Source organism: Malaclemys terrapin, chromosome 1, assembly GCF_027887155.1.
Source record: "Malaclemys terrapin pileata isolate rMalTer1 chromosome 1, rMalTer1.hap1, whole genome shotgun sequence".
NCBI classification, from domain to species: domain Eukaryota; kingdom Metazoa; phylum Chordata; order Testudines; family Emydidae; genus Malaclemys; species Malaclemys terrapin.
The window spans coordinates 355668309-355688426 of record NC_071505.1 but is presented as its reverse complement, the minus strand read 5'-3'; the positions used below and the strand labels follow the sequence as shown (position 1 = coordinate 355688426).

The 20118-nt window shown below is 63.2% G+C and overlaps 2 protein-coding genes across 3 annotated transcripts in view; both read left to right on the top strand.

Annotated features, from left to right (window-relative positions):
* Positions 1–22: 22 nt before the first annotated feature.
* On the top strand, positions 23–8857 carry RRP8 (ribosomal RNA processing 8). 2 transcript variants are annotated; one of them, XM_054016109.1, is made up of 8 exons: positions 23–133; positions 4273–4459; positions 4626–4917; positions 5385–5847; positions 5987–6116; positions 6239–6345; positions 8016–8112; positions 8585–8857. In XM_054016109.1, exons 2-8 carry the CDS (start codon positions 4322–4324, stop codon positions 8696–8698), a joined length of 1341 nt encoding a protein of 446 aa, XP_053872084.1. In that variant the 5' UTR covers positions 23–133; positions 4273–4321; the 3' UTR covers positions 8699–8857. The 2 variants fall into 2 exon arrangements, with proteins under 2 accessions (XP_053872084.1, XP_053872085.1); XM_054016110.1 differs by having other exon boundaries at positions 25–133; positions 4273–4420; positions 8585–8856.
* A 202-nt stretch (positions 8858–9059) lies between these two features.
* LOC128830294 (F-box/WD repeat-containing protein 7-like) overlaps positions 9060–20118 on the top strand; it is a 39808-nt gene continuing 28749 nt past the window's right edge. Inside the window, exons 1-2 of the mRNA XM_054016106.1 lie at positions 9060–9250; positions 18572–18739. Coding sequence (XP_053872081.1) covers positions 9119–9250; positions 18572–18739 — 300 coding nt within the window. The 5' untranslated portion in view covers positions 9060–9118. The remainder of the gene's footprint in view (positions 9251–18571; positions 18740–20118) is intronic.

Here is a 20118-nt window from a genome sequence, read left to right as displayed (position 1 = left end):
GCGAGGAGCCGGCTCCGCCCCGCCCCCAGCTCAGGACTTCCGGCCTTTTGGCTGCGGAGAGGCCGCTCTAGCCGCCTGTTTCCTCGGCTCTATGGTGCCCGGCTGTGGCGCACGTGAGCGACAGACTGAACAGGTCGGCAGTGAGGGGCACCGGCAGGGCTGGGGGGGGCAGGGGCTGCGGGTCGGGAGTGAGGGGCACCGGCAGGGCTGGGGGGGGCAGGGGCTGCGGGTCGGGAGTGAGGGGCACCGGCAGGGCTGGGGGGGGCAGGGGCTGCGGGTCGGGAGTGAGGGGCACCGGCAGGGCTGGGGGGGGGCTGGGGCTGCAGGTCGGGAGTGAGGGGCACCGGCAGGGCTGGGGGGGGCAGGGGCTGCGGGTCGGGAGTGAGGGGCACCGGCAGGGCTGGGGGGGGCAGGGGCTGCGGGTCGGGAGTGAGGGGCACCGGCAGGGCTGGGGGGGGCAGGGGCTGCGGGTCGGGAGTGAGGGGCACCGGCAGGGCTGGGGGGGGCAGGGGCTGCGGGTCGGGAGTGAGGGGCACCGGCAGGGCTGGGGGGGGGCTGGGGCTGCAGGTCGGGAGTGAGGGGCACCGGCAGGGCTGGGGGGGGCAGGGGCTGCGGGTCGGGAGTGAGGGGCACCGGCAGGGCTGGGCTGGCAGGGGGCTGCGGGTCGGGAGTGAGGGGCACCGGCAGGGCTGGGGGGGGCAGGGGCTGCGGGTCGGGAGTGAGGGGCACCGGCAGGGCTGGGGGGGGCAGGGGCTGCGGGTCGGGAGTGAGGGGCACCGGCAGGGCTGGGGGGGGGGCAGGGGCTGCGGGTTGGGAGTGAGGGGCACCGGCAGGGCCGGGCTGACAGGGGCTGCGGGTCGGGAGTGAGGGGCACCGGCAGGGCCGGGCTGGCAGGGGCTGCGGGTCGGGAGTGAGGGGCACCGGCAGGGCTGGGCTGGCAGGGGCTGCGGGTCGGGAGTGAGGGGCACCGGCAGGGCTGGGGGGGGTAGGGGCTGCGGGTCGGGAGTGAGGGGCACCGGCAGGGCTGGGGGGGGCAGGGGCTGCGGGTCGGGAGTGAGGGGCACCGGCAGGGCCGGGCTGACAGGGGCTGCGGGTCGGGAGTGAGGGGCACCGGCAGGGCTGTGGGGGGCAGGGGCTGTGGGTTGGGAGTGAGGGGCACTGGCAGGACTGGGGGGGGCAGGGGCTGTGGGTCGGGAGTGAGGGGCACCGGCAGGGGCTGCGGGTTGGGACTGAGGGGCACCGGCAGGGCTGGGGGGGGCAGGGCTGGGCTGGCAGGGGCTGAGGGTCGGGAGTGAGGGGCACCGGCAGGGCTGGGCTGGCAGGGGGCTGCAGGTCGGGAGTGAGGGGCACCGGCAGGGCTGGGGGGGGCAGGGGCTGCGGGTCGGGAGTGAGGGGCACCGGCAGGGCCGGGCTGACAGGGGCTGCGGGTCGGGAGTGAGGGGCACCGGCAGGGCTGGGCTGACAGGGGCTGCGGGTCGGGAGTGAGGGGCACCGGCAGGGCTGGGGGGGGCAGGGGCTGCGGGTCGGGAGTGAGGGGCACCGGCAGGGCTGGGCTGGCAGGGGGCTGCAGGTCGGGAGTGAGGGGCACCGGCAGGGCTGGGGGGGGCAGGGGCTGCGGGTCGGGAGTGAGGGGCACCGGCAGGGCTGGGGGGGGTAGGGGCTGCGGGTCGGGAGTGAGGGGCACCGGCAGGGCTGGGGGGGGCAGGGGCTGCGGGTCGGGAGTGAGGGGCACCGGCAGGGCCGGGCTGACAGGGGCTGCGGGTCGGGAGTGAGGGGCACCGGCAGGGCTGGGCTGACAGGGGCTGCGGGTCGGGAGTGAGGGGCACCGGCAGGGCTGGGGGGGGCAGGGGCTGCGGGTCGGGAGTGAGGGGCACCGGCAGGGCTGGGCTGGCAGGGGGCTGCAGGTCGGGAGTGAGGGGCACCGGCAGGGCTGGGGGGGGCAGGGGCTGCGGGTCGGGATTGAGGGGCACCGGCAGAGCTGGGGGGGGTAGGGGCTGCGGGTCGGGAGTGAGGGGCACCGGCAGGGCTGGGGGGGGCAGGGGCTGCGGGTCGGGAGTGAGGGGCACCGGCAGAGCTGGGCTGGCAGGGGCTGCGGGTCGGGAGTGAGGGGCACCGGCAGGGCTGGGGGGGGCAGGGGCTGTGGGTCGGGAGTGAGGGGCACCGGCAGGGCTGGGGGGGGCAGGGGCTGCGGGTCGGGAGTGAGGGGCACCGGCAGGGCTGGGGGGGGCAGGGGCTGCGGGTCGGGAGTGAGGGGCACTGGCAGAGCTGTGGGGGGCAGGGCTGGGCTGGCAGGGGCTGCGGGTCGGGAGTGAGGGGCACCGGCAGGGCCGGGCTGACAGGGGCTGCGGGTCGGGAGTGAGGGGCACCGGCAGGGCTGGGCTGGCAGGGGGCTGCAGGTCGGGAGTGAGGGGCACCGGCAGGGCTGGGGGGGGCAGGGGCTGCGGGTCGGGAGTGAGGGGCACCGGCAGGGCTGGGCAGGCAGGGGGCTGCAGGTCGGGTGTGAGGGGCACCGGCAGGGCTGGGGGGGGCAGGGGCTGCGGGTCGGGAGTGAGGGGCACCGGCAGGGCTGGGGGGGGCAGGGGCTGCGGGTCGGGAGTGAGGGGCACCGGCAGGGCTGGAATGGCAGGGGCTGCGGGTCGGGAGTGAGGGGCACCGGCAGGGCTGGGCGGGGGCAGGGGCTGCGGGTCGGGAGTGAGGGGCACCGGCAGGGCTGGGCTGGCAGGGGCTGCGGGTCGGGAGTGAGGGGCACCGGCAGGGCTGGGCTGGCAGGGGCTGCGGGTCGGGAGTGAGGGGCACCGGCAGGGCTGGGGGGGGCAGGAGCTGCGGGTCGGGAGTGAGGGGCACCGGCAGGGCTGGGGCGGGGGCAGGGGCTGCGGGTCGGGAGTGAGGGGCACCGGCAGGGCTGGGGCGGGGGCAGGGGCTGCGGGTCGGGAGTGAGGGGCACCGGCAGGGCTGGGGCGGGGGCAGGGGCTGCGGGTCGGGAGTGAGGGGCACCGGCAGGGCCAGGCTGACAGGGGCTGCGGGTCGGGAGTGAGGGGCACCGGCAGGGCTGGGGGGGGCAGGGGGCTGCGGGTCAGGAGTGAGGGGCACTGGCAGGGCTGGGCTGGCAGGGGCTGCGGGTCGGGAGTGAGGGGCACCGGCAGGGCTGGGGCGGGGGCAGGGGCTGCGGGTCGGGAGTGAGGGGCACCGGCAGGGCCGGGCTGACAGGGGCTGCGGGTCGGGAGTGAGGGGCACCGGCAGGGCTGGGGGGGGCAGGGGCTGCGGGTCGGGAGTGAGGGGCACCGGCAGGGCTGGGGGGGGCAGGGGCTGCGGGTCGGGAGTGAGGGGCACCGGCAGGGCTGGGGGGGGCAGGGGCTGCGGGTCGGGAGTGAGGGAACTAATTTAATGCTCCCTGGTTCCAGGGGGTGAGATTTTGGGGGATTGTGTCAATCGCCTGGATAACGCTTAATAAATAGGTTTAACACCTTTGGGTCCGTTGTATTTAAAATGTGGCTGTGTATATGGATGTGTCAACACTTACAATGCCAGTGGTGCAGCTTCGGTGGAGGCAGGGAGGAGTTAATCCCGTCCCGGGGCGCTGTCTGCACCGGGGTTAGGTCGGCTTGCTCTGGGGAGTGGATTTTTCACAGCGCTAAGCAACCTGTCACTCTGACTTCTTGGTGTAGCCCAGGCCTGGTGTTGCAGAGTTGTGTGTATGTTCTCGAGTGGGGGAGGTGCTAATGTAATTCCTTCTTTATCAGCCCTTCGAAGCCAACTCCAAATCCAGTTTGCGCCCAGGCAGTAGCTCAAACTGGATTCTTCACTGACCAACAGACACAGAATTTGTGGATAAATTGCCTTGTTTTAAACTGTCTCAAGGCCTTTTTCGTGATCCAGCCAATGGACAGGCCCCGGTCCAGAGAGGGCCCCAATCCTTTGGGTACAGGGGAAGGCCGATAGGCTGGGTGGCTGCTGAGCTGAAGCCGGGCTGAACTTGTGACCACAGAGGAGACCCTTGGCAGGGGGTGAAGGGCGTGTCGGTTCTTGGGGTGTCGTGCGGTGACCTGTGAAGGAAAGAACTGGGGCTCCCTCGCTGCCGACAGTCGCTCTGTGCCCGGCAGCCTGTCGCTGGGAATCGCAGGGCCCCGGGCAGCCTGCGCAGGCGGGGGAGATGCGGGTCTCGCCCACGAAATGCAGCTGCTGGGAGCTGCTGAGGGGAAACACAGGAACCGTTGGCCCCGACTCTCCAGGGAAACGCAGCTTGGAGGCCTCACCCCTGTTCTTCTGTTCTAGGCCAGTGGGAGCCGCCCGGAGAGACAGCTGGGTTCCCGGCAGCCGCGCCATGTTTGACGAAGGGGGGTGGAACAAGGAGGATGGCGGGGAGGCTCTCAGCCAGGCTCTCCTGCACCCTCGGCGCCGCCCTGCCCAGCGCTGCCCCCCGGTGAGCCCCCCTGTCCTTCCAGAGACGTGGACTCACCTGGTGGGTGGCACGGGCCGTAATGGGGGTGGGGGCTGGAGCTGAGGGAGGGTAAGGTCCGTGGGCGGGCGAGAGGGATGCCTTTTGCCTCAGGTGGGGGTGGGACCAGTGTGGACCCCTTGGGCTCCCATAGCTCTGGGGGCAGCACTGACGCCCCTGCTGTCTCCAGCCTCCCAGAGGCTCCTTGCACAAGCAGCGCAGACGGCTCCTCGCGACCCTGCAGCGCCTGGAGGCTTCGAGCTGCACGGAGCCTCCTCAGAGCCCCGGGCCTCTGTCGGGGGACAGCGAATCTGAGTCTGACTCTGCGGACCGGGCGGGGAGGAAACAGCCCAGGAAACAGAGACGGGGCCTGAAACCCAGAGCTGCCTCCTCCCCCTGTATCGCCCCAGGGGCTCCAAGCGGCTCCAGCGCTCCCCAGGCAGGGCCAGAGCCAGACCCAGCTTGCAGGAGACGGAGTAGAGGTACGGAGTAGGCTGGCACAGCTCCCCTCCCAAGGGACTGCAGAGTGGGGGGGGTCCAAGTCGCATCTCGGGAGCTTCCTGCAGGGAGATGCACTCGCCTGGGGCTACATCTCCGGAGGTGGGACTGGCTGGGGGCGACTGGCGCTGGGCCTGGGGTTTGCAGGCAGGGCTGCGTGGCACAAGCCAGCCCTGGAGCAGGGGGGCTGGATGGACTCTACCCTGAATCCCTTGATCTGTGCGCACTGAGCGGGTGCCTCACACCAAGGCCAGGCCTCCCAGGCCCATCCCGGTGTTGCTGTGTCACTCGCGGGTGAAAAGTCCAGGCACTGACCCCTGTGTAGGCAGTGCTGCCGGCGGGACAGGCAGGCTGAGTGCGTCCTCGGAGCGTCCTCACCAGAGCTAAGTGGCGTGGGGGCCGCTGGGCCGATGCAGCGGTTAAGCGTCGACCTGCCTGTCTCTCGCCCTAGATTGTGCAGCAGAGGCCCCTGGGGACAAAGCACGCACACCCAGCAAAGAGCCGCTGAGCCGGGAGCCGGGCGCAGCCACTGGGGGGCCTGGTCCAGTGCTGAGCAGGAAGCAGTGGAGGAACAAACAGAAGAATAAAAGGCGACAAAAGAACAAGTTCAAAGTGGGCCTGGGGCTGGATGTGGGGCAGAGCCTGGGCGGGGGGCTGGATGTGGGGCAGGGGACCTCGGCACTGCCCCCGTCGGAGCTCTCGGGGGCGCTGCGGGCCCGGATGGAGGAGCGGCTCCAGTCAGCCCGTTTCCGCTACATCAACCAGCAGCTCTACACGTCCAGCAGCCAGGAGGCAGCCCGGCTCTTCCAGCACGACCCTGCTGCCTTCGCCATCTATCACCGCGGCTTCGCCCGGCAGGTGGGGCGCTGGCCCGAGAATCCGGTTCACCGCATTATCCAATACCTGCGGGGGCGGTGAGTGCAGGGCTGGGTGGGTGCTGCTGGGGGACCCCTGGCCCTGCGTAGGGGTGGGGCATGGCTGAGCCCTGGCGGGGACCCTGTGACCAGGGCCGGGGGTCCGTGGCCTGGCACCCACTCTCTGCTGCCCCCTCAGGCCGGCCTCGCTGGTGGTGGCAGATTTTGGATGCGGCGACTGCAAGATTGCGACCAGCGTCAGGAACAAGGTTCACTCGTTCGACCTGGTGGCTCTGAGCCCACGTGTCACTGTGTGCGACATGGCCAAGGTAGGGCAGGCGGGGGGCTGAGGCTGGGTATGAGCCGGCAGGGAGCAGTACGGGGGACGTGGGGGGGGGGGGTCTCCCTGTGTTACGTTCCCCGGGGCTCATGCTGCTGGGTGGCCTTGCAGGTGCCGCTGGCAGACGAGTCTGTGGATGTCGCCGTGTTCTGCCTGGCGCTGATGGGCACCAATCTGCGGGAGATCCTGGAAGAGGCCAACCGGGTGCTGAGGCCAGGGTAACGGGGGCCTGGGAGAACCTGCAGGGCTGCGTGGCAGCACAACGCTGAGGGGTGGAGGCATAAAGCAGGAGCGTGAGGCCAGGCCGTGAGGCACCGGGGCACAAACCCAGGAGATCGTGTCTCTAACAGACGGGCCTTGCCCCCCCGAATCATTGCAGGGCAGCGTGTTGCTGCGATGCTGGGGGACCTTCCCTGAGGGATGGGACTTGAAAACTGGTCTCCCAGACCAACCGAAGTGGGTCCAATAGAAGTTCATGACGCCATGTCTCTCTGACACCCCGGGACCGACAGCCGCAGCTCCCCGCATGTAGCAGTAGTCAGGTCACTCCTCAGCCCGTCTCCCACCCCAGGTCAGCTGCTCTTTGGGTTTCACGCCAAAGAAAATGCTCTTAGCCTGTCCTGGGATAGACTCTCTTCAGATGTAAACAGGAGAGAGACTCCCACGGTTAGAGCAGCCAGCCAGACACAGGAATGCGTCGCAGTCCTAGTTTCCCAAAGGTATGACAGGCCTCTGTAACCAGCAAGCTCCCTTTGTCATTCAGGACTAACCCGGGCTCAGCAGCTGGGGATCCCGCTCATGCTGAGAAACCCCTGCGCCCCACATCCAAGCAGCAATGAGCTACTTAGTCTGATTGGTTTGGGATTTTTACCCTCCTCCTGCCGTGTGCTCAGAGCGGGGAAACGCAGCTGTTGAGAGGAGTCCACTCTTCATAGCAGCATGAGTCCCCTTTTGCTGCTTTCTGAGCCCAGATGTGGGGGGTTTCCAGTTGTAGGATCACCCCAGAGCCCGTCTGGTAACAGAGCGCTGCTCTTTGAGGAGGTGGGGGGAAGGGGTTAGGGGTGGAGCAGCAGCTGGTCCCACAGAGTCTGAAATGGACCACTCTCATTACCACTTCAGAAGTTATTTTTCCTCCCTTGGTATCCTGCTTTTAATTGAATTGTCTCATTAGACTGTCCTCACACTTGAATTTCATGTGTTTATACCTGCTCCTGTATTTTCCACTCCATGCATCTGATGAAGGGGGTTCTAGCCCACGAAAGCTTATGCCTAAGGTGCCACAAGGACTCCTCATTGTTTTTGCTGATACAGACAAACTCGGCTCCGCTCTGAAACCTGTACATTTTCCAGCAGCCTCTTGGCCTGAAAGAATATGCTTAATCTTCTGTCTCCCAAACAGTCTCGCAATTAGCGTAGTGTAATTTATCCATTAAACAGTTCAGATACAGTTTATCACAACCTTCAGACATAGACAATAATACTATTTCACTCAAGTATCATCCTAAATGTTAACATTCCTTTTTTGATCTTTGAATCAAAGTTATAGCAATAGACAAGACTTGTTTGCTTACATCACAGGACCTGAGCAAACACCTCCCCTATGCAGGCTGCATTTCAAAGCTCTGCTCATTTACATATCTTCCTAACCAGTCTCTACAGTTCTGCCATGGGTCAGGTCAGTCTGTGAGTTAATTAACTCCTTCTGGCCGTGTAACCTTTCAATGAGATGTTATATCACACTCATAACGTCACAGGCAGTGGCGGCGGGGAAATGCACAGAGCAGTAGCTGTGGGGGATACGGGAGGGGCTGCGCAGAGCAGGAGTTGTGGGGGATGCGGGCAGTGGCTTGAGGAACCAGCCCTCACCCCTCACTTGACCTCTCCCCAGGGGCATGCTGAAGGTGGCAGAGGTTGCCAGCCGCTTCGCAGACATCCGGGCCTTTGTGAGTGCCGTGACTCAGCTGGGCTTTCAGATTGTCTCCAAGGTGCGTCCTACCCCTTCCCCAGGCCGCAGGCAGGACTTGCCCCAGGGTCCGGGCAAGACAGGGCCCCAGGGGTGTGGGCTGCTGTGGGCAGGGTTGGGCCTGCCTCTGCCCCAGAGCTGCTGCTGCCCCCAGGATATGGTAGGGCAGGGCAGGGCAGCTCGCTGGGTCGCTCTTGGCCTGTGTCTGGCTAGGAGGCCCATTGGCAGGGCTGGGCTGTGGTGGCAGGTGCAGGGGAGTGGGGAGGTTGTGGTGGGGTGCAGCAGGGGGGTGGGTGGCAGCGGCAGGAGCCAGGGGGTGGGTAGCAGGTGCGAGGAGAGGCTGGGGGCTGGCAAGGAGCGGGCATGGGGGAGTAAGATGGGCTGGGGGGTGCAGTAGAGAGGTGTGGGGGGGAGATAGGAGCCAGTGGGTGGACAGCAGGTGTTGGGGCGGGAGGGGCTGGTCTAGCTCCCATCAGCTGTTTCTCCCCTTGCAGGACCTGGACAATCCGTTTTTCTACATGTTTGATTTCTCCAAGACGGGGCCCCCCCGGGCTGGGGGGAAGCTGCTGGGCCTGGCGCTGAGACCCTGCCTCTACAAGAAGCGCTGAGGGGCCCCTCAGCTGGTGTCTGCCCTGGGGGCCTGGCCCCTGCCCTGCCTGGGGGCCCTGCCGCATGGGGGGAGCTGGGGGGCTGTTTAGTCTCCCAGACATGCCTGGGGGGGCTGTGTGTGTCTCCCCCTCTGCCCCTGGAAAGGAGGGGGGGCGGTGTGCGGCGGCGGGGGGGGGGACACATCTTTTTCATTGGTTACCTTATATCAATAAAGTTTTTGTTCAAGCGCCTCGCGCTGCCTTGTGGGAATTGTAGTTCGGGGGACACGAGCCGTGCCGGTTGCGCGCATGCCCAGGCTGGCCGGCGGCTGCTCCCTTCGTCAGCAGGGGCTGGGCAGGCGCGTGCGCGGTGCGGGTGGCCGGGAGGGCGCGTGCGCAGTGCGGTCGGGCCTGCGGGGCCGCGGTGTGTCCTGACCCGGGATGTCGGGTCCGGGGGGCCCGGGCCCCGGCGGGGGGAAGCTGGACATCAACCGCGCCGGGGTGTCCGAGCTGGAGGGGGCGCTGAGCGGCATCGGCCGGCGCCGGGCCCGGGGCATCGTGCGCAAGAGAGAGGTGCGGGGGGGCCGTGGGGCGCGCGGGGGGGGGCGGGATGTGGGGGGCGGGGAGCGGGGGCTGGGCGAGGGGGACCGTGGGGCAGGATGTGGGGAGCGGGGGAGACCGTGGGGGGCGGGGAGCGGGGGCTGGGCGACGGGGACCGTGGGGCAGGATGTGGGGAGCGGGGGAGACCGTGGGGTGGGGGCTGGGGAGCGGGGGGCCTGGGTGAGGGGGACCGTGGGGCAGGATGTGGGGAGCGGGGGCTGGGCGGGGTGTATTGTACAAGTCATGGACAGGTCACAGGTCATAAATTTTTGTTTTACGAAAAGTACCTGTGACAATAGTTATCGGCCTTGAGTTCCCCCTTTAGCACCTCCATCGTGCAGGGGCCCCACTGGTTGTTAGCAGCTTCCTGCTTCTGATGCACTTACAAGTTGTTTGCTGTTACTCTTTGAGTCTTTGGCTAGTTCTTCACATTCTTTTTTGGCCATCCTAATTATATTTGTATACTTCACTTGCCAGAGTTTATGCTCCTTTCTATTTTCCTCACTAGGATTTAACTTCTACTTTTTAAAGGATGCTTTTGCCTCTCACTGCTTCTCTTAGTTTGTTGTTTAGCCACGGTGGCTCATTTTTGGGATTTCACTTTTGAAGCTGTACCTTTTAATTTCCATTTCACAAACCTCCTCACTGTCCTGTAGTTCTCCTTTCTGAACTGTGGTGGGTTTCTCTGGTGTCCTCCCCCTTCCCGGTCCCCAAGGATGGTCGTTATTACCAAGCGGTTCAGCTATATTCACCTCTTGGACCAGATCCTGTGCTTCCCTTAGGACTAAATCAAGAATTCCCTCTCCTCTGGTGGGTTCCAGGACCAGCTGCTTCAAGAATCAGTCGTTTAAAGTGTCAAGGAACTTTATCTCTGCATCCCGTGCTGAGGTGACATGTACCCAGTCAATATGAGGATAGTTGAAATCCCCCATTATTATTGAGGTTTTTTATTTTTATAGCCTCTCTAATCTCCCTGAGCATTTCACAGTCACTATCGCCATACTGGTCAGCTGGTCGGTAATATATCCCTACTGCTATAGTAGGAATTACTCTCCATAAGGATTCTATGGCACAATGTGGATATGAGCTCAGGTGTGGGTTTAAACTACTCTAGTTATACCGGTCTAACCCCCTGTGTAGACACTTGTTCCAGTATAAGAGAGCCTGTTTTCAACACTGATTTTGTCACATGGGAAGTGGTTCAGGGTAAACCGAATAAAGCCACCTTTGTACTGGAATAGAGTGTCCCCATGGGTGTTTATACTGGTATAACTAGATCATCTGCACTGGTGCAACTGCTTAAACTTTCCTGTGCAGATAAGGCCTTAGGCTCCCCTCCCTGCTGCATGCTCATCCCCCTCTCAGAGACTCCCAGAAATGTAGGACCTCGAGAGGTCATCTCGTCCAGCCCCTTGAGCATCCGTAGTGTCCGCCAGAGCTCTCGGCCATTCCCTGGTTGCTGTGGAGGGCCTGCTCTGCCTCTCTTCCTCCCACAGCTACTGTGGCTACACGGCCCTTCCTAAAGTCAGAGGGGTAGGCCGGAGGTAGGCTGTGCTGGGACTTGAGTCTGATGCGCAGGGTGTGGAGAATGCACGGGAGAGAGCAGCAAGGTGGTGGGTGGGTAGGCTGGGGAGGGGGGCTGAGTATTCGCGGGGGTGGGGGGAAGCCAATGAGATTGAAGGATGATACTGACTGCTGAGGTTGGGAGCAGAGGGACCGACTGGGACAGGTGGGGAAGCTGTCATTGGAGGCGAGTGAGCAGGGCTGCCCTGTGGGGTTTGGTGTCCCCAGTGGGGCGGGGAAAGGTTCTGTGAGGGGGTGGGAGGCTGGCACGCCTTGGGGGCAGGTGTGGTGGTTTGGCTGTGGGTGTGGGGAGAGTGTGTATATACGTACCTGGTGACGGTGGGAAGGCTGCCGGTGCCCCTGCCTGCTCTGCCAGGAATTGCCAGGTGCTCAGTACAGTTCTCACTTCTCCTTGTGGGGTGGCTTTCAGTGCCTGACTGGGATCAGCCCTGCTGCGAATGGGACCACTCCATGGCCTCCCCGGAGCTACTGTGGGCTTATGCTGCCATCACTGCAAATATGGCCTGGCCACAGAGAGGCGGTGTCCCGCTGAAATCAGTGTGCAGTCCTCTCGTTAGACTGCACGTGTGCCTGGGGGCAGAGCTGGGGCCATGTGTGACCAGGTGCAGTTCTGGCTGCATGGACAGCATTACCACTGACACCCCTGGTGTGCCTGGGCCTCGCTTTGCAGCCTGCTCTGTGTGTTTGAAATGAAACAGACCTTAGAACAAATGAGCGTGGGGGTGGGGCTAACGCTATGGCATGGTCCCCCAGAATGGCAAGAGGGGTTTGTTCCTGGGTGCTGCCGGGGGCTCGCTGTACGGTGCAGGGATCAAAGACCCTGTAGCCAAGTGAGAACTGAGTTACAGAAATGATTGGATGGGCCCCTGGGTGGATCCTGGCCAGCCACTCTTGTGGGGACAGACCCTGCTACCAGGAGACCCCAGCTGATGTCCCTCAGCCGTAAGAAATGGCAAAGAGCCAGGCTTTATTGTCCCTCTAGCAGGGACCCTTCCTGTTTCAGTCCCTCCTGACCCCGGATCTCCGCTCTCGGTACCCTAGAGCATGGGGCACTGAGGGGTGGCAGCACCAGTGATAGGTGGTATTCGGCACTGAACAGCAGAGTCTGGGCTGTGTAAGGGGTCAGCGAGGGACATCTCTTAGCACAGCTTACCTGGCCAGTGGCCTCGTGGGTGGGAAGTCCCTGCAGGGCAGGGCACAGTGGGTGAGCAGTGCAGAGGACTCCCTCTCTGGGTGGGGGAGGCTGAGTGGTGCTGGGCCAGGCGGTGCATCCTGGCTCGCAGGGCCTCGCATGGCATGCGGCTCTGGCTCCATTTGCTGTGGCTGAGCGACCCTGGGACAGGCCATGTGAGTGGGAGGTTGCCTGCATAGATTACCATGGAGGGGGCTTGCCTGGCTGTCAGCGTAGGGAGCCCCTGGCCCAGTCCCTGCTGGTTCCTGGCAGAGCCAGCCTTGAAGGCAGATTCTGTTCAGTGCAAGCCCCTGGGGGAGCAGTTTATAAATCCGGGCTGGCTTGTGCTGGCTCTGGGGCTGTGCCCCCTGACTCTGTGCCTGGGGGGACAGGGGGAGGGAAGGGACCATGCAGGCCATGGACCCTCCTACCCTGGTGTGACGAACTGGGCCTGTTCTCACGGTGGTCTGTGAATGCTGACAGGGGAGTGTGCTGGGATAGTCTGCATTGCAGGATGGGATCTGCCCGAGGGCGCATACCTGAGTGTGTAACATGAGAACCCAGGAAGGGGTTGAAGGTGAGGTGACTCCTTAGCCCGGGAAACTGAACAAAGGCTGTGGGAGGGGTCGCAAAAGGAGAGTGCTGGAAGCAGGCTAGAAGGAGGCTGGAGAGATGGCTGGGGGGCAGAGATGGCTCTGACCCCCCAAAGGGGGGTGGGCTGGCATGCCCTGGGACCCCAAGCTGGACCTAACTGAGGGGGGCCCTGTTGTCTGTGCCTGCAAGACCTGTCTTGGACTGTATTCCTGTCATCCAAATAAACCTTCTGCTTTACTGGCTGGCTGAGAGTCATGGTGAATCGCAGGAAGCCGGGGGTGCAGGGCCCTGAGTCCCCCAATACTCCGCAACAACTGGTGGCAGCGGCGGGATCTACTGCACCCCGTGGACGGCGCTTCCTGCAGTAAGTGACTGGGGAGCAGTAAAACGAAGGGGGATTGACGGGGACCAGTCGCGCTGAAGAGTGAGAGAGAGACGGTTATTACCCCTGGGAGTGTGTGACCAGCGAGAAGGACTTTTGCAGTAACAGGGTCCCCCGAGGGGATCGCAGCGAGTGGTCCCAGGGGCGGAGGAGTCTGCAGCTCGACCCTGGCAGAGAGGTGGTGACCTCGAGAAGGGCTGGCACACTAGGGGGCCCCCTGGGTACTGTGGGGAGCTGTGAGCACACAGGCCGGTGAGTGGCCAGCAGGAAGATGTATGCCAAGCGGCTTAAGAGCGACCTGGTGGAGCTGTGCAAGCAGAGGCGGCTGCGCATTGGGAGGCTCACCAAAGAACAGCTCATTGCCCAGCTGGAGGCAGAAGATCGCGCGAATGAACTGATCCCTGTGTCTCAGGGAAGCAGCCTGGCAAATGCAGCGCAGGCACCAGTGTCTGTCCCAGCTGGGAGTGGTCAGCCGGCTGCTGAGGGCGTCCCGAGACCCCTCCTTCCTATGCCTAGGGGAAGGGTGGGGAGGAGCCCAGCAAATACCGAAGGCGCCATGGCCCCCCCGGCCAGCAGGGGGTCCCCCCGGCGAAGCTCGCCGGCCAGCAGAGGATCCTCCCGGCGACGTTCGGCATCCGGGGAGCGGAATTGGCTGGAATGGGAGAAAGAGCTAAAACTGAGAGAGCTGGAGGATCGTGAACAACAGAGACAGCATGAACGGGAGGAGAAAGAGAGACAGAGACAGCATGAACGGGAGGAGAAAGAGAGACAGCATCAGCATGAACGGGAGGAGAAAGAGAGACAGCATCAGCGTGAACGGGAGGAGAAAGAGAGACAGCGTCAGCAGGAACGGGAGGAGAATGAGAGACAGAGACAGGAGAATGAGAGACAGCGTCAGCATGACCTGGAACTGGCGAGATTGAAGGGCAGCGAACCCCCGGCTGCGGTGAGTGAGGGGGGACCCAGGACTGCACGGAGCTTTGATAAGTGCATCATGGCCCCATACAAGGAGGGGGAGGACATGGATGACTTCCTGGAGGCCCTTGAGACGGCCTGCGAGCTGCACCGGGTGGATCCCGCGGACAGACTCCGGGTCCTTACCCCCTTACTGGACCCCAAATCCGTGGCATTGTACCGCCAACTGGGAGAGGCAGAGAAAGGGGACTACGAACTATTCAAAAAGGCCCTGCTACGAGAGTTTGGGCTGACTCCTGAGATGTACCGGGAAAGGTTCCGGAGTCAAGATAAAACCCCTGAGATCTCATATCTGCAACTAGCCGCCCGCATGGAAAGATACGCCAGCAAGTGGGCTGGTGGGGCCCAGACGAAGGAGGACCTGATTAAACTGCTGGTACTGGAGCAACTGTATGAGCGGTGCCCATCCGACCTGAGGCTGTGGTTGGTGGACAGAAAGCCAGAGAACCCGCGACACGCCGGGCAGCTGGCTGATGAGTTTGTAAAGAGCCGGTCAGGGGGTGGCAGGGAGGAGTCCCAAAGGAGCAATCCCACCACAACGCAGAGAGAGAGTCACCATGGGACCTCCCCGTGGGAAAATACAGAAAAACCCCATCAGAGGGGAACATCCGGCATCAGGACCATCCGACCCACTCAAGGGGACCCATGGGACATGGGCTGCTACCACTGTGGCCAAAAGGGCCACATACGGGCCCAGTGCCCCAGGCTCAGGGACAGACTGAGCAGGCCGAACCCACAGAGGGTTGACTGGGTAGAGACCCAGCCCGGCGAGAGGCAGCATTCCCAGGGAAGGGGGGCTGGCAGAGTACCACCTGCTAAGGAGGGAGGAGAGCCCCAGGCCAGCTTCTCTGGGGGGCCAGATGCTCCGGATTCAAAGTTCTCCGTTTACAGGGTTGGCGCGGGGCTGTCCCTGCGGAGCGAGTGCCTTGTTCCCCTGGAGGTGGATGGGAAGGAAGTTTATGGTTACTGGGACACGGGCGCAGAGGTGACACTGGCCCGGCCCGAGGTGGTGGCCCCAGATCGGGTGGTGCCCAACACCTTCCTGACCCTGACCGGGGTGGGCGGGACCCCATTCAAGGTTCCCGTAGCGAGGGTACACCTGAAATGGGGGGCCAAGGAGGGCCCCAAGGACGTGGGAGTGCACCACCATTTGCCCACTGAGGTGTTGATGGGGGGGGACCTAGAGGACTGGCCCAGCAGCCCCCAGACCGCCTTAGTTGTGACCCGCGGTCAGAGCCGGCGAGGGGCACTGCGCCCTGGCCTTGGGGGGGGTGCCTTGCCTGAGGCGCGGGACTCTAACCTGGTGGGGAGGGAACGCCCAGGGACGCGGCTCAGGGAGGCTGCAGCTTCGGACCCAGCGGGCGAGAAAGAGCAGGTGGCCATCCCCGTCCCAGCTGCTGAGTTCCAGGCCGAGTTGCAGAGAGATCCCTCCTTGCGGAAGATAAGGGACCTGGCCGACCTCAATGCGGTACAGACCATGGGACGAGGTGGCCGGAAAAGGTTCCTGTGGGAGAAGGGGTTCCTGTACCGAGAATGGGCTCCCCCAGGGAAAATGGAGTCAGGGGGGATCAGGAGGCAGCTGGTGGTACCCCAGAAGTATCGCCGCCAGCTGCTGTGCCGGGCCCATGACATTCCCCTCTCAGGGCACCAGGGAACCTGGCGTACCCAGCAGAGGCTGCTACGGAGCTTTTACTGGCCTGGGGTCTTTGTTACTGTCCGACAGTACTGCGGATCCTGTGACCCCTGTCAGAGGGGGAGGAAGGCCTGGGACAAGGGGAAAACAGCTTTAGGACCCTTGCCCAGCATAGAGGAGCCTTTTCGGAGGGTGGCCAAGGTAAAAAGGGCGGCTCTAAACCAAGAGAGCCCAAAGCACAGACCTCCAGACTGGAGCGCTGGGAGAAGACCACAGCCCAGTTGGAGCCCCAGAGGTATGGGGGTGGGAAAAGGGCGCAGGCCGCATAAACCTTCCCACATGCGAACTGCGAGTGCCATCAAGCAACCCCAACCTAAGGGGGAGCGTGAAACTGGAGGGGCCTGGTGTAATTCTCACCAAGGAATGGGAGGGATGCGGGGGCATCCATGGGAACGGGGGTAGGTTCGAACTTCCCCGGGTCACTGGCTAAAGTGACCCTGCTCAGTTCGGTCTCGAAGGGGGGAGAGATGTGACGAACTGGGCCTGTTCTCACGGTGGTCTGTGAATGCTGACAGGGGAGTGTGCTGGGATAGTCTGCATTGCAGGATGGGATCTGCCCGAGGGCGCCCGAGGGCGCATACCTGAGTGTGTAACATGAGAACCCAGGAAGGGGTTGAAGGTGAGGTGACTCCTTAGCCCGGGAAACTGAACAAAGGCTGTGGGAGGGGTCGCAAAAGGAGAGTGCTGGAAGCAGGCTAGAAGGAGGCTGGAGAGATGGCTGGGGGGCAGAGATGGCTCTGACCCCCCAAAGGGGGGTGGGCTGGCATGCCCTGGGACCCCAAGCTGGACCTAACTGAGGGGGGCCCTGTTGTCTGTGCCTGCAAGACCTGTCTTGGACTGTATTCCTGTCATCCAAATAAACCTTCTGCTCTACTGGCTGGCTGAGAGTCATGGTGAATCGCAGGAAGCCGGGGGTGCAGGGCCCTGAGTCCCCCAATACTCCGCAACACCTGGTGACACCAGAACAAGGAATTTGCAGCATGCTCCTCACCACGGTGCCCTCATCTTCAGGGTATCGGGTACCACGAAGGACTCGGGGGCCTGTAGTCCCCCTCTGTCAGTCTGTTTGTCCTGCCTGTGGACACTTGGTGGGGAAGGTGGGCCGTATGGGGACTCTGATAGGTTCTGGGCAGTGCTCTCTCCACAGAGACCATAGGCCTAGCCTACCGTGCGGCCAGGTGCAGGGCCGTGGCATGGGGTGCAGGGATCAGGGCCCCCAGCATGCAGTGTGGCCCCAGTCCTGATTCCAGGAGACCTGTGTTCCTGGCATGCCATGCAGTCCACAGAGAGCCAGGCGTGAGGGTTTGTGTGAGGCACAGGTGTGCCCTGGGGTCAGAGCTTGGGCCTGTCTCCCTCACTTTTGCTTGAGCCTGAAGAGGGTGGGGGGTGTTCAAAGATGCTTGGATTACAAACTGCCCTGTCTGGGCACCCGGACGGCACCTGCCAGCCACCAGCTGCCTAGAGGCGAGCCGGCAGGGAGCGTCCCCCTGTATCCTGGGAGTGTCCCCCCTCCCCAGGGCAGGTCTCTGTCTATCTGCGACTTAGACACCTTCTTCCCCAGACCCCCAGGGGATCCCCTCTCCTCAGCTCCCTGTCTAGGCCTCTCTGCTGCTGGGTGCCTGCTGTGCTCAGCATGGGCGGGGCTGGGGAAGGTGCTTGTACCCAGCAGGGCTCAGTGTGGGCACCAGCCCGGGGACTCTTTCCACTTCCTTTGTGGGGGTTAGTTCTGTCTCCGGGAGTGGGAGGGGTAAGGGGGCAAAGAGACATAGGGCAGAAGGTCTGGGGTGGGGTCAGGGGCTTGTCAGGTAGAGAGACAAAATTCCTCTTCCCAGGTGTTTCAGCCCCTCCTGTGCCCACATCCCCACCACAGTCCCAGCTCAGGGCCCCTCCCCCAGAGGTGTACCAGTCAGATCTTACCCACAAATCGCGCTGTTGCCAGTCCTTTAGAATCTAAAATCTAAAGGTTTATTCATAAAGGGAAAAAGATAGAGATGAGAGCTAGAATTGGTTAAATGGAATCAGTTACATCCAGTGATGGCAAAGTTCTTGGTTCAGGCTTGCAGCCGCGATACAATAAACTGCAGGTTCAAATCAAGTCTCTGGAACATCCCCAGCTGGGATGGGTCCTCAGTCCTTTGTTCAGAGCTTCAGTTTGTAGCAAAGTCCCTCCAGAGGTAAGAAGCAGGATTGAAGACAAGATGGAGGAGATGCAGCAGCTTTTTATAGTCTCTTGCCATGTGGCCTCAGCTTTCTTTGTCCCAAAGACGATCATTCCAGCACATGGCCTAGAAAAGACTCCAAGTTCTGTCCATAGGCATGTCCCTGCCTTGCTGAGCACAAGGGTATCTGCCTTCTCTCAGTGGGGCAGTTGTAGCTGATGGTCCTTAATGGGCCATCAAGCAGACTAGGCAGAGCTGACACCAACTTGTCTGGGGTGTCTCCCAGAAGCACAGCACAAGTTTGAACTACAGACAGTCTAGAGCCAATACTTATAACTTTAAATACAAAAATGATACACGCACACAGATCACATAATCATAACCAGCAAACCAGAACCTCCTCATAGGCACCTTACTTGATCTCCTTTGTACAAGATTTGTCGCCACTACACGATCTTGGTTGCAACAATGATCTATACGGTCCCAGTTTGTGTCAATAACATCACAGGGCCCATGGATGACCAGGTGTGAGCTGAGCTGTGCCAGCCGGGGGTAATAGGGTGACTGCAGGGGAATCTCAGGGGAGCACCCCGCAGAGAGAGGGCTCCAGCTGGGAAGTATCTTCCTGGGAGGGGGACAGAGAGCCCCGGGGGTGGGAGGACTCCGTGTCTGCCCTGGTGTGGGACTGCCCAAGCTCTGCCCAACGCCATGCTGAGTCCTGCTTGTTCCCTGGCAGGAGCTGAAGGGCTTCAACTCGCTGGATGACCTGCTGCATGTCAAGGGCATTACCACCCGCATCCTGGAGCTGAATAGCCAGCGCATGACCTGCAGGAGGAGGCCAAGCAGCGAGGAGGCCCCTGGCGGGAGCCCTAGCCAACAGGAGCAGGATGCCCCTGTGCCTCAGGTAGGGAGCGGCGGACCATGCTCTTCCCATGCTGCGGGGGGTGCACAGTGGGTGCCCCAGGTTGGGGGAGGGTGTCTGGCTGTCTGAGTGGGAGGGGTCCAGCCTTTATTGTAAAGGGAGGCAAGTACCTAAGAGGAGAGGGCTCTATCTTAGCCTCCTGCGGGGACGGGGAGGGAGGCACTGAAAAGTGCTGAGACCACAGATCCATCTGTAACATCCCTGGTAGCCTGCCAGGGACGTTCCCTTCCTCTCTGACGTGGTGCCCTGAAGAGAGCGTGCCGCTGGCATTCCCGGGGGGCTGAGCCACTCTCTTTGGCAGCAGAGTGCGCGGGCTGGCTCGTGGCCTGCCAGGGGCTGTGGCTTGTGAGTGCCCTGCCCCAGGCTGCCTCTGGCAAGGATGACCCACGGCAGCCTGCTCCGCCCCAGAGTCCCCGGCCAGGGCTGTGCTCTGGCTACAGAGGGCGCGTCTGGCCCCGAGAGCAGCTGTGCCCTGGCTTCCCGAGGCTGCTGCCCAGACCCTGCCCAGGCTAGTGCACAGGGGCAGGCGTGCCAGCTCAGGCCTGGAGCAGTCTCTGCATCTCGCCCCTGCAGTTGTTCCCTGATCCAGGCACCACTCCCCTGCGGGAGGCCGAGGAAATGCTTCCCCAGAGCAGAAACAGCCCTTCCAGTTTGTCCTGTGAGATCCCCCGCCCCAGGGAGGGCAGGCTGGGCCGTCCAGACTGGCTCAGAGCAGCTCACAGAGTGTCTGCACCCAGCTGGCATCCCCCACCGCCTCGCTCTGGGAGCTCCCTGGGGCGACATCTCCCGCAGTCTGCTCCTGGTGCCCAGTGGGAAGAGAGGGTTCCAGCTGGCGCAGCCCCTGGTTGCTGTGCCAAGCACTTCTTCACCTCAGAACCGGCAGGCGGTGTTCAGGGTACACCAACGCTGACTTGGTGTTTGAGCCCCAGGGTTCAGCAATGGCTCCCCTTCCTCGACCCGCCTTGACAGGCTTGGCCTTCGTCTGGAGGCCACGTGTTAGAGAAGGGGGCTGGGGAAGCCGGGTCTTTGTGTCCTGTGCCCTTTCCTCTCTCTGTGCAGGCACAGCTCTTTGAGCCTCACTGCATGCAGGAGCCCCGCAGCCTGCCCTCCTGGTGCAGTGGGGTCCTGAGCTGCAGCCCCTTCACCCTCCAGCCGCCTAAGTAAGGAGCGGGGTGATGGGGTAGGAGCACCTACGTCCCTTCTCACGGTCGGTCTCTGTCGGAGCGCGGGGCAATGGGAATGGCCTCTCTGCCCTCCCACAGTCTGCCTGGTATTCGCATGGAGGAGCCTGCACTGAGCTGGAGATGGCAGCCAGACAGCAGAGCACGTCAGGCAGGCTGGGGGCACTGCCGTAGTATATG